This window comes from Cornus florida, unplaced genomic scaffold (assembly GCF_030987335.1).
Source record: "Cornus florida cultivar Cherokee Brave unplaced genomic scaffold, ASM3098733v1 CherokeeBrave_3.0.0_Hap2_Chr08, whole genome shotgun sequence".
Taxonomy (NCBI): Eukaryota; Viridiplantae; Streptophyta; class Magnoliopsida; order Cornales; family Cornaceae; genus Cornus; species Cornus florida.
Window position 1 is genome coordinate 48,798,300 of NW_026775578.1, and position 16,701 is coordinate 48,815,000.

The window sequence follows — 16,701 nt, forward strand, 5'->3', positions numbered from 1 at the left end:
AAAAAATAACAAAATGCATTATAGCTCAGCAACATTTCCTCGCAGTGAGCATTCAAGTCTTAAAAAGAGGTGAAAGGCTACATGAATTTCTTGCGTACCACGATTGTGGAGTTGTAATGGTTTGGCAAGTGCATTTTTCCAAAAAAAAAAAGAAATAGTCAAAGATTTCATTTTATTAGAACCCCTCATTCTTCAATAGACATTTTGATTGCACATCAAAATAGCCGTTGAGAGGATGATCAGTCTCTCTCTTCCCTCTTCCGCCAAATTGATCACGCCATCGCGCAAACCCATAAACCCTTCCCGCCAAAAATTCTCATCCATCCAATCCTTGAAGAACCCCAACTTCGAACCTCTCAAGAACCGTCTGATTCGTCTGGCCAATGTGGGCCACCTCCACCAAGCAATCTCCACCCTTGATCTCATGACCCAACATGAACTCGCCCCAGACCTCATCACCTACTCGGTCCTCCTCAAATCCTGCATCAGAACACGAAACTTTGAACTTGGAAAGCTTGTTCACAGCAAATTGTCCGAGTCAGGACTCGAACTTGACTCGGTTGTGCTTAATTCACTGATCAGCTTGTATTCTAAATGTGGGGATTGGGTAACTGCTAATTCTATCTTTGTGACAATGGGTGAGAGTAGAGACTTAGTTTCATGGAGTGCAATGATCTCATGCTTTGCACATAATGGTATGAATTCAAAAGCAATATCTACATTCTTTGAAATGCTTGAATTTGGAGAGAACCCAAATCAATTTTGTTTTTCGGCTGTGATTCAAGCTTGTTCGAACGTTAATAATGCTTCGATTGGGAAAGTAATTTTTGGGTCTGTAATAAAAACGGGGTATTTTGAGTCTGATGTGTGTGTGGGGTGTGCATTGATTGATATGTTTGCAAAGGGTTGTAGTGACTTGAACTCTGCAAAGAAGGTGTTTGATAAAATACCTGAGAAGAATGAAGTTACGTGGACTTTGATGCTAACTAGATATTCCCAACTGGGTCATGCAAGATATGCCATTGACTTGTTTCTGGATATGGTATTGAGTGGATTTAAACCGGACCGCTTTACTTATAGCAGTGTCATTTCCAGTTGTGCAGAATTAGAATTGTTATCAATTGGGCAGCAATTGCATTCTCAGGTGATTAAGTCTGGATTGGCTATGGATGTTTGTGTTGGGTGCAGTTTGGTGGACATGTATGCAAAGTGTGTAGGTGATGGATCTGTGAATGATTCAAGGAAGGTGTTTGATCGGATGCCTGATCATAATGTCATGTCTTGGACTGCAATTATCACCGGGTATGTGCAAAGCGGAGGTCACGATAAGGAAGCTATTGAACTATACGGCAAGATGATTCAGGGTCAAGTTTTACCCAATCATTTCACATTTTCCAGCATTCTCAAGGCATGTGGAAATCTTGCTGATTCAGGTATGGGTGAACAAGTTTATACCCATGCAGTTAAACTGGGTCTTGCTTCAGCTGATTGCGTGGGAAATTCTCTTACTAGCATGTATGCTCGATCTGGAAGGATGGAAGATGCACGGAGAGCTTTTGATGTTCTATTTGAGAAAAATTTGGTTTCCTACAACACTATTTTTGATGGCTATGCCAAGAATTTGAATGCTGATGAAGCCTTTGAGCTTTTCCATCAAATAAAGGATGCTGGGATCATGTTTGATGCTTTCACATTCGCCAGTCTATTGAGTGGAGCTGCAAGTATAGGTGCCTTGAGTAAGGGCGAGCAAGTCCATGCTCGCTTAATTAAAGCCGTGTTCGAGTCAAACCAATCCGTTTGTAATGCTTTGGTCTCTATGTACTCTAGATGTGGGAACATAGAAGCTGCTTTTCAAGTTTTTAATGAAATGGAAGATCGGAATGTAATATCGTGGACTTCAATAATCACTGGGTTTGCAAAACATGGATTTGCAAGAAGAGCTTTGGAAATGTTCTACCAAATGCTTGAGGCAGGTGTAAAGCCGAATGAGATTACATATATTGCTGTTTTATCAGCTTGTAGCCATGTCGGTATGATTAATGAGGGATGGAAACTCTTTAACTCAATGTTCAAAGAACATAGAATAAGCCCAAGGATGGAACATTATGCATGCATGGTTGATTTATTTGGACGATGTGGCTTCCTCGAAAAGGCCGTTCAGTTCATTGACTCAATGCCTTTCAGGGCTGATGCTTTGGTCTGGCGCACCTTGCTTGGAGCTTGCCGAGTTCATGGTAACACAGAGCTTGGCAAACATGCTGCAAAAATGATTCTTGAGCAAAACCCAAATGATCCAGCTGCATACATTTTATTATCAAACCTGTGTGCTTCAACTGGTCAGTGGGAAGATGTAGTGGCGATCAGAAAAGGCATGAAAGAGAGAAATTTGGTTAAGGAAGCAGGCTGTAGCTGGATAGAGACAGAAAACATGGTACACAAGTTTTACGTGGGGGACACCTCTCATCCCCAAGCACAGGAGATATATGAAGAACTAGATAAATTGGCTCTCAGAATAAAGGAGATGGGTTATGTCCCTAACACAGATTATGTTCTTCATGATGTGGAGGAGGAACAGAAGGAACAGTATTTGTTTCAACACAGTGAGAAAATAGCGGTAGCATTTGGTCTTATAAGCACATCCAAGTCGAAACCCATAAGGGTTTTTAAGAATCTTCGTGTCTGTGGAGATTGCCATACTGCAATCAAATACATATCGATGGCAACAGGGAGAGAAATAATAGTAAGGGATTCAAACCGGTTTCATCATATGAAAAATGGGATGTGTTCCTGCAACAACTACTGGTGATTATGTTATATTGTTTTGAAATGAATGGAAGTGATGGTCACATTGAGATGGGAGTTCTGTATTCGGTGGAAAAATCTGTTTAAGCTTACCCTTCTAGTGCCTGTCTTACAATTTTTCTGATCTGCAGTAGTGGAGACTGTTTAAGGAAAAATCCAAAGGGATCAGTAAGTCCGAATTAATATGATGGATTGCTTGCCGTGTAAGTTGCAAGCATTAGAAGGGTTCTCCACTGACTCGTTCTGACAACTTGCGTCTGGATATTCTATTTGCATCTGATTTTACCCTTCAGGATCCATCTTCAATGGGTGGAAGGATATGAACTTGCTTTCAGCACAGGTCAGGACTCAGAAGAGGGGGAAAGATTGTTAGATGTACATGTACAAGCTGCAATATATTTTTATATTGGCAAGTAAAACTGATGTCATTTTTTTTTTTGTTTGAAATCCCCAGGCTAAATTAGGAATTGTTGTGCTGTTCATTTTGCTGCATTGCTGTTGAGACAAAGATATCTATATATATATATCTCAGATAAGTAACTTCAATATCCTGCTCCTATTTTACCATTTCTTCTACTGTCATTAAAGCACTGCTTCAGTGAACTTCGAATTTTTTTTGGTTAAACAACAAGAATAAGAGAAAAACCGTGAGTCTTCTCCTCCCTCTCCTCTCTTCCAGCTTCCCTTCTTTCAACCTTCCTGCAATCCGACACCATGAACCACATCCTTCGTTGCAAATCAATCAATTCACCACCCCTCCTCCTGATTCTTATCCCCTCAAAACTCACCAAAGCTTCCTGTCACCCTCAGCCTACACAAAATGCCAGAACAACCCACCCACTCAACCCCACTACCACTGGACCAACTCCGCTCTTTTCCCCATGATTTCATGAGGTTCCTCCCTGAAGGAATTGAGCCTCTGTAATGGACTTATCAAAGGCTGACTTGATTGAAGAGGTGGAGCTGGAGAAATCCATCTCCAGCTTGAAAGATCAACTAGAAGCATCTCACCGAAATGAGGGAGCTGAATTTTCCAGCTAGAGAGCTCAGGTGCACAAAATTTTGAGTTCTTAAAATTCAAATTTATCCCACCTTACATTGTCACTTCAGATAAACTTTTCCCATACTGAGTCACCAGGGAAAAAAAAGAATCAAAGTTAACCTGCCAAATGCTGACCCATTGCCCATCATGTCCCTTGACCACACACTCTTGCCCTGTTTCTCCCACCAAAAGTTCCAGACCAGTCCCATCACTCTAGCACCTCCACCTCTGGATTAAAATCCTCTCCATTTAACTATTCGTTAACTTTTCATTAACGTTACATACCAAATTTCCCCCAACCCAAATTCGATACCTTCCAAACAACCACCAAAACCATATTTCCCCAAATCCCACCAATTCAAAATATTGTGTATTTCAAAATTTTGGATTTATGCTATGTTTTATCTAATTACTCTCATCTACAGAGCCGATTTTTCATAACCCATCTATGATTTCCCATAACTAAGCTCTGATTTAGGGTTTTGTAGAACAGAAAAGCAACCAAACATCTGATTTAGGGTTCTATTCTTCAGTCTCTGTTCAGATCTTTGTCTAAAATCCAAGTCGGTATAATGGGTTTGTTCTTCGGTTATCGTCTCTGTGTCTTATGACGACAGAGCCATCCTCATTAATGGAAAAAGAAGGATTCTTATTATTTCCAGGTCCATTCACTACCCTAGAAGCACTCCAGAGGTGCCATACTCAATGTTATTTCTTTATACATATATATGTACATACACACACTAATGATTTCTTTCTGCAATTTCTAAATGTAGAGGACATTTATCCCTTCCAGAATAGCTTATCATAGAAAGGCCAAAGGAGGGCTATACAGACATATGTATATATATACATATATCTATCCTTTCAACTTAAGTTTCTTCCTAAAAGCGAGAAGAAAAATTTTCGTGCGGAGTCTGTTTATGTCCCCGTTTGCCAGGGTTGTGATTCTCATTTGCTGATGTGGAGATTATATCAGCGGATGAGTGGCTTTTCACGCTTCCGAGTCTGAGGAAGAAACAAAGGAAATGATCGGAGATTCGACCGTTCAGATTCTGGCGACTGAACAGTAACTCAACTCCTAAAAGCCCTAGCTTGATTTGGGGCTTTTTTTAATTATTTTCATTTTGAATTATAAACTCTAGTTTCTATTATTGATTCAGAGATTTTAGGGTTCTTGAGCTTGATTTTGTGCACTGGGTACATGTTTGCATGTTATTTTGTCATTTTCTAGTTGCTTTATATTGTTGGTTTTGTTGTTTTTTTCGAAAGTTTGATGTTTTGATCCTTTTAACTTACTTGTTCTGCAATTTTGGTAAAGCGTGGGGACCTTTTTTTGGTCTTTTGTTTGAGTTTGTGTTTTCTGTTAGTTTTATTTAGGTTTTAAATGGGAATTGAATCATATGATTTATCTCGTGTAGCAATTTCTTTTTTCTTTCTGAATGTGCATCAATGTATTGTTTCTATGGTTTGAAACTGTGTTTTGCTATAATGTGTGCTTACTTCTTGTCATCAGTATTGGCTAAGCCTTATCCAACTGCTTTTACTTTGGGTTAAGGTGATTTTATTCCATCTGTTTATTCGACGAAGCTTGTTTACCTGTAATTTTCATGTCGTTTTGTGCCGAGAAATCTTTGTAAGAATCTCATGGCTAACTGTTAAATTTTTATCAGCTAGTGTTGTCGCCATAATGTTGTACAGAAAATAAAAATTGTGAAATTATTTTTACATGATTGATCTAATTGTTTTACCTTCCCCTTATGGAAATTCCTTTCTACCTGTATATTGTAATTAAGTAAATGAATACACATTTCCACATTTACTGCTCTGTTCAGCCCTCTAGAAATTTTGAGTGATTCTACTCTCTATATATTGACTCTCATATAGTTTAGGTGCCTGTACTATGCTAGATGAAATGTAATTGCAAATATCAATAAACGGACTGAGATCATAATTTGGTTAACATGTTAGTTTTAATTATACAATTTTAGAATTTGTAAAAGTTGGCTGAAATGGGCTTAACAACGTAACTTACCTTAAACTTTTTGAAGACCATTAAAGGGGACGATTAAAGTTAAACCTAGCCTTTATTATTAGATAATTGCTCTGACACTTAAATCCCCATCGTCGGTTCAAATTTTTACCATTTCACCTAGAAAACCCTTCAATATCACAAGAATATAGAAAATAAAATTAGTAGCCTGCAAGAAAGACACAACGAAAATAAAAATAAAAAAGTTTTGAACATTCAAACAGTGTTCTTCTCACAATATACGTTATTGGAGGATAACTATTTTGGTGGTTAGGTGAATCAGACTTTCCACCTCCTAAATTGTGTTTGGACTTTGGATTGAGGAAGTTAGTAGGAGAGGAAGTGAAAAGAAAAAGGATGGAATCATCTCATGTTTAGTTTAAAAATGTGGAGGTGAAGTGAAGAAGGAGGGAGAAGGAGGGGCTTGTAACCCCTTGAACAATCTTTTTGCTCTCCTCCAAAAAGTGGGGGGAAATGGTGGGAAAGGATTAGGGAATTAATGATTATTGTTTTGAATTTTTTACTAAAGCATTTATCTTCTGTTTTTTTTTTTCTCCACCATCTTTCATGAACAAGATGAAGAGGTTAAAATTATCAATTTCTTTCTTTTCCTTCCCTAGTTTCGTTGGCTAATTATCTAAACCAGAGGATGTGAGTTTGACGAGACATACTTGAATTTCTCATGACTTTGACAGATGATGTGCATCTAAACAGGACATTAGCCTTTGTTTTATCATGGAGGTTGCAGGTATTTCATGTTACTTCCTTCTTCTTTTTTCTTTTTTCCTTTTTCCTTTTTCTTCTTTAGACTAATAAAGGAGAAATGAAACAAAAACCTTCTTTTCTTTTTTCCCTAAGTAAGTGTGTAAATGCCACAATGATTGCAGGCCATGTTGAGTCATGTATACATGCAAGAAGGTTGAGTGAGAACTCTCAAAATGCTCTTTTAAATTTGACTTGACCTTGTGATCCTTTTTCCTTGGTAAGAACATGAGCATGTCATCCTCGAATTCTTTGCATTTCTACCTCCTAATTCATAACACACTCCATCTGGCATAATGTCTTTCGTGTTTTTATTGTGATTCTATCTATTTCACTCGGATAAGTGTATCGGATGCAGATGTGTGTCTTCAAGTGTTCCAACCTTCTTCCGAGATCCTTTTAGAGTATCTTTTCCATGCAATACTTCTGTCCAATAATCAACCACCTTGTTGTGATTCAAAATGTTGATTAATGTTGGTGCATACCCTTCGATTATTTATCTACTCATGTCTAATACTCTGCTATCATCCAACATGAATACATAACTTGTCATGAGATTATAATATCTAATTCCAATATTGACCGAACTCGTCCCACATGCAACACAAGGAAGTGATTAAACAGGGAACGTGCTCCTTCAATGTGTATGGCAGATGTCATGTTGCATTAATATATTCCCATTTGGAATTAATTTGGTAGATTGCTTTTCAGAATTGCTTTGGTTTAACAGCTAAAAAGTCAAACCTGCTTCATAATGTTTTCATTTGGAATTAATGTCGCATGAACCTCCGGTTGGCAGTCGTCTGACCCTCTGTGCCGAATTCAAATGGCCATATCTCAGTCAATTTAAGTCCAAATTAGGTCATGTTCAAATTAAACATCTCGAAGTCAGCTTTCTAATGGCACCTACCTCACTCAAAAACTTCAAGTACAAAAATAGTTATGGCAGTTTTAGTGCAACCTGGTCAGGAAATTTTTGTGCTGAAAATTGCTTCTTATGAGATAGCCAACTCTCTATACCTAGTACATTGATGAATGGTTTAGATAAGTTCAAGTCCTATTTCTAAGGTCTAGGGACCATTTAAAATGATGTTCATCAAGTGTGTTGGATTCTAGAGTCTTAAACCAACTCCATGTGACAAAGGCCTTAGAATTGAATAATAAGTTTAAAGCCTTAAAATCTAATTTCTGGAGACCACTATAAATCATATGATTAAAGTACATGGTCCTAGTATTTCTAGCTCAAGTGTTGAGTTCTTTCAATGTTTATGAAAGCTTGAACTGACTCATTCTTAGTGACGACTTCATAAATGAATTTTATATGTAATGAAGTTCATAGTCAATTGCTAATGGTTATAAGAACTCATGAATGATATAGTGATATGCATGATCCAATAGAAATGAGCTTCAAATGGATTCGTAAATATTTTAACATTGAATCCTAAACACTCGCCAACCTATCTACCCCTTTCTTCAAGCTTTGTCCATGGTCATTTAGGCTTTAAGGTATTCTTGTTTTCTTCATTTGAGTTGCTTGCTTGTTCATTGTAGTCCAAGCTATCTTTGAGTGGACTTGCATTTGGTTCCTTGCAACTTCGTGTCTCTTTGTATCCATTGCTTACCATTGATGTGGTCTTGAATAATGGAATACTTGGAATGATCTTTATTATTTCATTGAGGGCATTCTTTGAGTATGAATCATCTATAACACCCATTGTAAACATTAGTCCTCAAACACCATTAATAGTTTGTAATCATCAAGATTACTAGATTGCCCTCGGATGAAATCCTTAAGGTCAACATTTATGGTCTAGGGTTTGCCTACAATGTGGTATGTGGTGCATTAATATATCATCAAAGGACCAATTTTTCTTGTAGCAAAATGATTGAGACTAATTTAAGCTGTCTCTTGTGCACATCAGTTTCAATACCATGACTACAAGTAGCTAGTGAATATCTGATTCAATTTGTTTGGCTTCTTGGTGCAGAATGTGCTGTTCATCTGCTAGACAAAACCACTGTATGTCTATATTTCAATTACATGGTTATTGAAATTCATTCATTACTTAGAGAAAGTACATACTTGGTTTAACAAGTGATGTTATGATTACTATTGGCAGGATTATGATTATCTAGGGCTATTAATTTAGATTAGTTGTGTCTAGGTATCTCTCTGCTGATAAGATAAATTTTAAAAATAGGGGGAAAAAAAAGGATAATAAAATAAAAACCCATGTTGATAACTTTGCTTCTTCTATAGCTGTAACATATAGCTTTACAAGGAGTTTTTTTGAGTAGCTATTATTTATGGTTCAAATAGCAGTAGATTTTTTTTTTTTTTTTTTTTTCTTGAAAACTACACAAATTTCATGAATCCATTTTGGCTTAACTTTCTTGTTTCATTTGAAATCTAAACGAGATTCTACTTTCTCCTTAATATCGTATGATCTGTTCTACTTAAATTCTAGTGGCTCTAGAAGCTAGTTTTTTTAAAATTATTGTATTCTTGCTTCATGTAATATTTTGTTAATAGTTGTAAACTTGTAATTGATATATTGATGCATTTTTTTATTTTTAAAATTTATATCTTTGGCAACTCCAACACCCCCCCTTCCACACACTCTCTCTCTCATTTAATCTTTCTTAATTTCCTCTTTTAAGTAAAAGTTCTAAAAGAACCTTACACTGAGAAGAAAATCCAACATTTTGACTTGTACTTCTCCCAAACTGCAACTATGATATTCATGAATTTTGAAGCTTTCCTTTTCAAAACGAGAATGGTAGCATGCAGTTCTCACTTGAATTTATTCTCGAGTCTTCTCTTAGTGATGTATATATCATGACAACGAAATTGATTTTTTTTTCTTTCTTTTTTTTTTTTTTTAGCTAGGAATGATGGATACTTGTTACCTATAGATTTTTGCTGTTCTCGCCACACCCGTCTACCAGATTTGCTAAATTCTTAGAATTTTTCCTTTATTTTTGCTAATTTCTCAACTTGCAATCTCAGTTTAAATTTGAAGAGAAAATGGACATGTTATATGTGCCCTTTGTGATATTCTCAGTTTCAACTATGGCGTTTAGATATTGGGTGATGAACTGATAGAGATTACTGATAGTTTCTAGATATGAAATGCCTGATTGGATTTGATCAGAAAATTTACAGTCTAAAGCGAGTTTTAAAACATGTTTGATTCCTAATGTTTTAATAGTCGTATAATGGTGAAGCTTCCTAATGTGATCCTGCCAATGTACTGTGGTCTTTTGCAAGGAAGGAGCTTATTGCTAGAAGTGATGACATTGAAGTTCTTTTCAAGCTTTTTGACTGCTTAACCAAAAGTCAGTTCTTTTACACAACCTCTGAGCAAGATCAGTCCAGTCCTTTGTGGTCCAGAAAAACTCAATCAGGGCAAAATAATTCTGTTGAGATGCCGCAGTCCGAGCAGCCGTGTACAAATTATACCTCGTAAACTTTTGTTTCATATCAATGATAAGAATCCACTTAGAGCCCGCGTTTGGCGTTATTATTGTAATGATGAAAAAAATCTCTTTTATCAATATTATAAAAGTGATGTCACTAAAAATAAAAAATAAAAAACATGTAAGGCTAATAAACGAGTTGAGTATACTTGAAATTTGTCCTCATTTTGGTATTATACTTTAATATAGTTGGAAAGTACCCAATTCCAATACTCGTACTCTTGTTTGGATATTACACAATATCGTATTTGGTCAAGTGTTCCACTTCCCGAAACAAAATATACCCACGAATCCCCCACCTATTTTACTTATAAAAAAAAAATTAATAAAAAAAAATTCTTATCCTTATTTATCTCGATATTACAAAACTGAAGTTGGATATGGCTTCCTCAAAAATATTTCGCAAAACTAATTAAAAAACATATCTTATTATTTTTATATAAAATCACAAAAGTAATAAAACACGAGGCCCCAAGTCCGATACGCAAACCCGGCTGGTTAGACACGTACGCATCGATCTTCGCTCCAAATCTGATGAGTCAACAATCTTGTCCACCAAAGCCCAAAGAAAAAACATAGTTTTTCACCACACGAAACGCCACGTACAGAGATCCAGCGATTCGGTGGGCCCACTCCCGAAGAATATCTTCCGCCAAACCAAAGTAATTTTTTCAACTATCTCAGTGCCACGCGTCGACTCTAACTAATCTCAGCCGTACACGTTTTCCCCCTCAAAAAACTCAATCTGCTGTTTCGCGTGCTCAACCTCCACGTGTCCACATTAAATATATTAAACGCCTGATATTTACTGCTTCGTCATGCCATGTGTTTCAGTCTGTTCAGCTTTCTTTTCACTACTTAACAACGACTAGTTTGTCTCCGGCGATTAATATTGTGTTGTCACATTCCGGCATGACGAAGCAACTCGGTGTGAGAAGAGCGATGAATGCTAGCCGGAGAAGATTCAAAGTCCGGCGACTGAAATCTTCGACAAATCCAGACTTCGCCGTCGCCGGCGATCCGGGAAATGTTCCCGGCGACGATCGGTGTTTCGAGAAGAGACGGTTTCACGACGAAGGTGTTGAGTCAGATGAGGTAAAAAGAGGAGATCCTTTGGAGATGCAAGCGTTGGTGATGTCATTATCGTTCTCGTCCTCGTCGGCGTCTTCGTCGGATCACTCGCCGGAGAGTGACGCTATTCCCGGCGGGGCTTCGAGTTCCAGTGACCGAGAGAGTTCGCGGAGAGTCACGTGCGTATCCAATGGATCAGTATCTATAATTGGCGGAAGAAGAGAAATGGAGGACGCTGTGCGATCGGAGCTAGGATTTCTAACCATGGATTCGAGAAATTACGACTTTTACGGTGTGTACGACGGTCACGGAGGGTCAGGCGTCGCGCGCGGTTGCCGTCACCGGTTGCACCGGTTGGTGTTAGCGGAGATAGAAGGAGGAGAAGCTGTGTCGGCGATGGAGGTGGATTGGGAGAAGGTGATGATTGCGAGTTTCGGGAAGATGGATGAGGAGGTGTTTGGGTCGGGGAGTGGCTCAACGGCGGTGGTGGCGGTGGTGGGAGAGGAGGAGCTGGTGGTTGCGAATTGCGTCGACTCTAGGGCTGTGCTGTCTCGAGGAGGTGTTGCGCTTCCCATGTCTACTGATCATAAGGTATTTTTTGGACGTTTTGATGTTTCTATAAATATGCGTGTGTATAACCTCTTGCGCACCAATAAGCAAAAAAATATGGAGTATATATATATATATATATATATATATATATAATACATATAATATACAGAAATGATTTCGTGCTCACCGGGAGCTATATATATATATGAACGATAGTATGATTTAACTTACAGAGTTCCTGAGTAAGTAGGCCTTATCCATTGACCAAGTTGAAGTCTGGAGTTCGTGCCGCATGATGTTGAGTTGAGGCCGTTTGTAACTCCATTTTTGATTCACATGTTAGTTTCTATTGTTTGATAGAGAACTCTGAAAATCCAAAATAGAGAGACTGAAATGGGGTGTATTGGAGTTAGGGTTTGAGACTTGTAATCAAAACTATTGGATCTTCCGTTGACTAATGCTTCTAGTGCTGAACCACATTAATTCGTTGTTTCTATGTGGGTGTGATTTACGGTTTTTTTTATTGCTTGATCATTTTTGGCACCAAAAAAAAAAAAAAAAAAAAAAACAAAACGATTGACTATTCAAGTTTCTTTCAAATTGTATGGGAAAAAATTGGTGAAAAATAGAATATTTGTTGTTTGATATAAAATTTAACAGTTTGCTTGTTAGGTTATGATTCGAATTGAATTAAGATAATTAAAATTGAATTGAATGCTTTATCTTGCTGCCCTGGTCTCTCGACTCTCGTTGATTGGAAGATCATTATATAGGTTGTGAGGGTTTTGCTTCCATATTATTTTATCTGTGTATGTTAATCTCTTATATTGATCATCTTTGTGGACTGTCCTCTATGTTCACAGCCTGACAGACCTGATGAATTGGAGAGAATTGAGGGTTCTTGCTACTTCCAGATCTATAGGTATGTAGAAAATTATGATATACTTTCGTATCATTTTCTGAGAATTATAAAGTTTAGATCCGACTGAATCATGCTGCAAATCTAATTATCTAAGTACACTGCAGAATTACGACAGCAAATAAATTGTGAATGTCTGGCTCTAATTTGTTGTTGTTGATATCCATCTAATAATGGGGATGTATAGTCTGTTTACTCGTAAATTTTGCTCGAAATATATACGGGAGCAATTCCATGATTCTCAGCATGCAGATAAGTCTTTCATAGATATTAAAATCCAAGGCACAATTAATTCTTAAACTATCTCTGGATTGGTTTCTTCGGATATGCTACCTGCTCTAATTCAGTTGTTGATGAAACATAAACATACACTGTAATAGAATAGTCTGTGCTAGTGAATTTGAATAGGCTTTTTGATTGGTTTTGTTTGATTCCTTGAATATTAAATTCAAACCTGTGTAGAGTCCTGAGGTGTTAAATTTCCAAATTTTCTATAGGACATCATTTCAAGCATTTTGCATCCATGTAACCTGTGCCCTTGTTACATACTGTTACAGAACATTTTTCCTGTAGACAATTAAGTCGGCTACTTTAGTATTGATTTTCAATTTGAGTTTATTACTACCGATGAAGAACACAACCCCTATAGTCAACCGACCATCCACCAATAAGCTTGGTGAACTGTTGGAATGTGTCTATAGGTTCCCCTGATTGAACCTAAACTCATCAACCTCAATTGTTTCTTGTATTGTGCTTATGTAAGATCTCAACATAGTTGCTCTACTTGTAGTTAGGGTTGGAGATGGTTGGATTCTCATAAGTCATCCCGCAGCTGTGCAAGGCAAACAACCCTGATCTCATCTCACTATTTAGCATTTTATGTGAGGGAAATGAAAATAAATCTAACCAGTGGCCCATTAGCCGTGTGCTATAACTTCTCAGTTTTACACGTAAGGTGAGAGTTTGAGTCCCAAAAGGGATATTGTGTGGGTTTGTTGCTTACCTAACAAAACAAAAACAAAAAATTGGAAACACAATCTAGATGGTTGTAATCTCTTATCTTTCTTTTTACCTTTCCTTTTTTTTTTCTTTTTTTTTTTTTTTCTTTTTTTACCTTACAAAGTTTTCAAACTTTATTACAGGGGATGACTATCTCAAACCATTTGTGATATCCGAGCCCAGAAGTTAGAGTTTGCAAGAGAACTGATGCAGATGAATTCTTGATACTCACTAGTGACGGCGTATGGGATGTTGTTTCTAATGAGGTTGCATGCCAGGTCGTGAGGAGGTGTCTCAATTGCCAAATGTGGAGGAGAACCCAAGAAACTGTTAACAGAAGGGAATCCAGTGCGACTGTTAGGCAAAGCCCTTCTGCCGAAGGAGCACAAGCACTAGCTAAATTGGCTATGTCTCGTGGTAGCAATGTCGACATCAGTGTCATAGTGGTAGAGTTGAAGAAACCTGGTAGATGCACAACAATGTAATGGAGTCAAAAAAATTCTCGTTCGGTTTCTCTTAGCAACTGATGGTTTTACCTCTTTGTCAATATTGTTTTCTCAGAAAAGGAATGCATAGAAAATGTTTTTTGAAATTTGGATAGCGAAAGAGTTGATTGATCTGATTCTACCATGCGCTTTCGAACTACTTGTATCTAACCTTTAGTGGCTTCTTTTTGTTGGATCTTTGCTAGGCCAAAAGGCTAGGCAATGGCATCTGTCATGGGCAAAAGCTGATGGGAGTTCATTGCATAAACAGATATGGTGGCCCTGATGGGGTATGTTCCACACCTCGGATCCATCAAACAAACTTGGAGTCTACTGTCTACTTCTCGTGTGCTCGAGCTCGATGGAATTTACATGACACCAACTCATATAATATGCTTAAGAAGGCCGCGCGGAAATTTCCTTAATTGGTATGCAACTCGCAACAGAATGGTCGAGGGCTTTGTATCGGAGTCTGAAACTCTTCAATTGGGGTTTTTGGCTCTACTTCCTGCCCCTTCATATTCTGTATCTGTTTCTTTGTTTGCTTTTCTTGATCAAGCATTCTTGTGCTTACAGGCCTGCACATTTGCACCTGCAGAAGATGGGCATATGCACGTGTAGTAGGAGAAAAAATTGCGCGGGTTGTAGTAATGACATGGTTGATGGCACATATAACGAAGTATTAAAGTTGCAGGAAGTCTTTCTCGTGTAGTAGGTGGTATTAACTTTCTTGAGTGGCAGTGTGTATGAGCTTCACAAACGTTTCTTTGTTGAATCATTATTGGTTCCAAGTAGTCACGGTTCAAGTTGTGGTTTTACATTTTTCAACCTAGCATTATTGCTTTGTGGTGCATTCTGTGCAATTCAAATGGGTTGGGCTGTTTGTCAAATAAGTTTAAACATCAAGTTCAAGCTCGAGCTGAGCAAGCCCGAGACAGCTCGGCTTATTTGCAACCTTGGGAATAGGGGTACAATTTGGACGGGTCAACTCATTTTCATGACCTCTGGACAAGTGTTTTTACAATTAGAGCTGGGTTGGTTATGGGTAGAAAATCTTAAGATTGGGCTTTTAGCGGCCTGATCTCAACCTGAATTCTAATTCAATTTTTATACATATTTAAATTTTAACTATATTATATATAATATTTAAATTATGATCCCATTTTTCGTTTTAACTTTTTTTTGTTCAAATCTTAATATTTGGTATGTTAACCCTTTGAATAATTAATTTTTTAATAATTTGCTTGTAATTTTTTAGAAATCCGTATTAAGGGTTTTTTTATTTATTTTTATTTATTTTTAAATATACTTGGGAGTAATCAATTAAAACTAAATCAAGATCAAATTAAAATTTCAATATATAGATTAACTATATAGGCAATTCGAATTAACTGACTTTCTAATTCATAATTTCACCTCAAGGTGTAAATTTGAATTTAAATTTTTAAGAATGAGTTGGATTTGAACATTTTATTTGTTAAGCTTGAGTTGTAAATCGTCTCACACATTTGAATTGCAATACTATATTTTTTTTTTTAGTGCTCACCAGGAACTCACCTAGGCAGGGTCCCTTCGGGGCCCACCCTAGGCTACAAACCTGCCTAGGCTACAAATCTAGGGATGTAAGAGCCTCGCTTTAAGGATAAAGTCGGGTGAGTCGGAGGACAAGAAAGGTTTGGAAGGAGTCGAACCTGGACCATTGATGTGGCAGGCCGAGCTCCTACTATTACTGCCCCGCCGCTGGGGCATTGCAATACTACTTGTCAACTTCATTAAAGGAGAGAAGAATTTTACTATTAAGTATTAAACTGATTAAAACTGATTTCTCAAAATTTTGTGTTTAGTGAAATTTTTTTTTATCTCTTTAATGTGGTAGATAGAACTCACACCAATAAAAACCTTCCGACTAAAAACATTGACTCAGAGATGTCTGTCTAAACAGCATTATTCAAATATACTAAAAAGCAAATAACAAAGTGCCCTTTGCTCTGACACTTAAATCCCCATCGTCGGTTCGAATTTTTACCATTTCACCTAGAGACCCCTTCAATATCACAAGAATATAGAAAATAAAATTAGTAACCTGCAAGAAAGACGCAACGAAAATAAAAATAAAAAAGTTTTGAACATTCAAACAGTGTTCTTCTCACAATATATACTTTATTGGTGGATAACTATTTTGGTGATTAGGTGAATCAGACTTTCCACCTAAATACTGATCCTAAAGTATGTTTGGACTCTGGATTGAGGGAGTTGGTAGGAAAGCAAGTGAAAAGAAAAAAGTATGGAATCATCTCATGTTTGGTTTAAAAATGTGGAGGTGGAGTAAAGGAGGAGGGAGAAGGAGGGCTTGTAACCCCTTGAACAATCTTTTTGCTCTCCTCCAAAAAGTGGGGGGAAATGGTGGGAAAGGATTAGGGAATTAATGATTATTGTATTTTTTACTAAAGCATTTATCTTCTTTTTTTTCTCTCCACCATCTTTCATGAACAAGATGAAGAGGTTAAAATTATCAATTTTTTCCTTTTCCTTCCCTAGTTTCCTTGGCTAATTATCT

At 37.3% G+C, this 16,701-nt stretch overlaps 1 protein-coding gene and 1 pseudogene across 1 annotated transcript; both read left to right on the forward strand.

Annotated features, from left to right (window-relative positions):
* On the forward strand, window positions 1–6,062 carry LOC132271652 (pentatricopeptide repeat-containing protein At3g49170, chloroplastic-like). The gene is made up of 2 exons (XM_059773090.1): window positions 1–4,506; window positions 4,621–6,062. The coding sequence occupies exon 1, from the start codon at window positions 236–238 to the stop codon at window positions 2,804–2,806; it is 2,571 nt and encodes an 856-aa protein (XP_059629073.1). The 5' UTR covers window positions 1–235; the 3' UTR covers window positions 2,807–4,506; window positions 4,621–6,062.
* Window positions 6,063–10,700: 4,638 nt separating this feature from the next.
* On the forward strand, window positions 10,701–14,976 carry LOC132271655 (protein phosphatase 2C 51-like; annotated as a pseudogene).
* The last annotated feature ends 1,725 nt before the right edge of the window (window positions 14,977–16,701 follow it).

What these genes read in the sequence shown, in the direction of transcription:
- LOC132271652 (XM_059773090.1), top strand. Translation starts at nt 236, where the DNA reads ATGATCAGTCTCTCTCTTCCCTCTTCCGCCAAATTGATCACGCCATCG.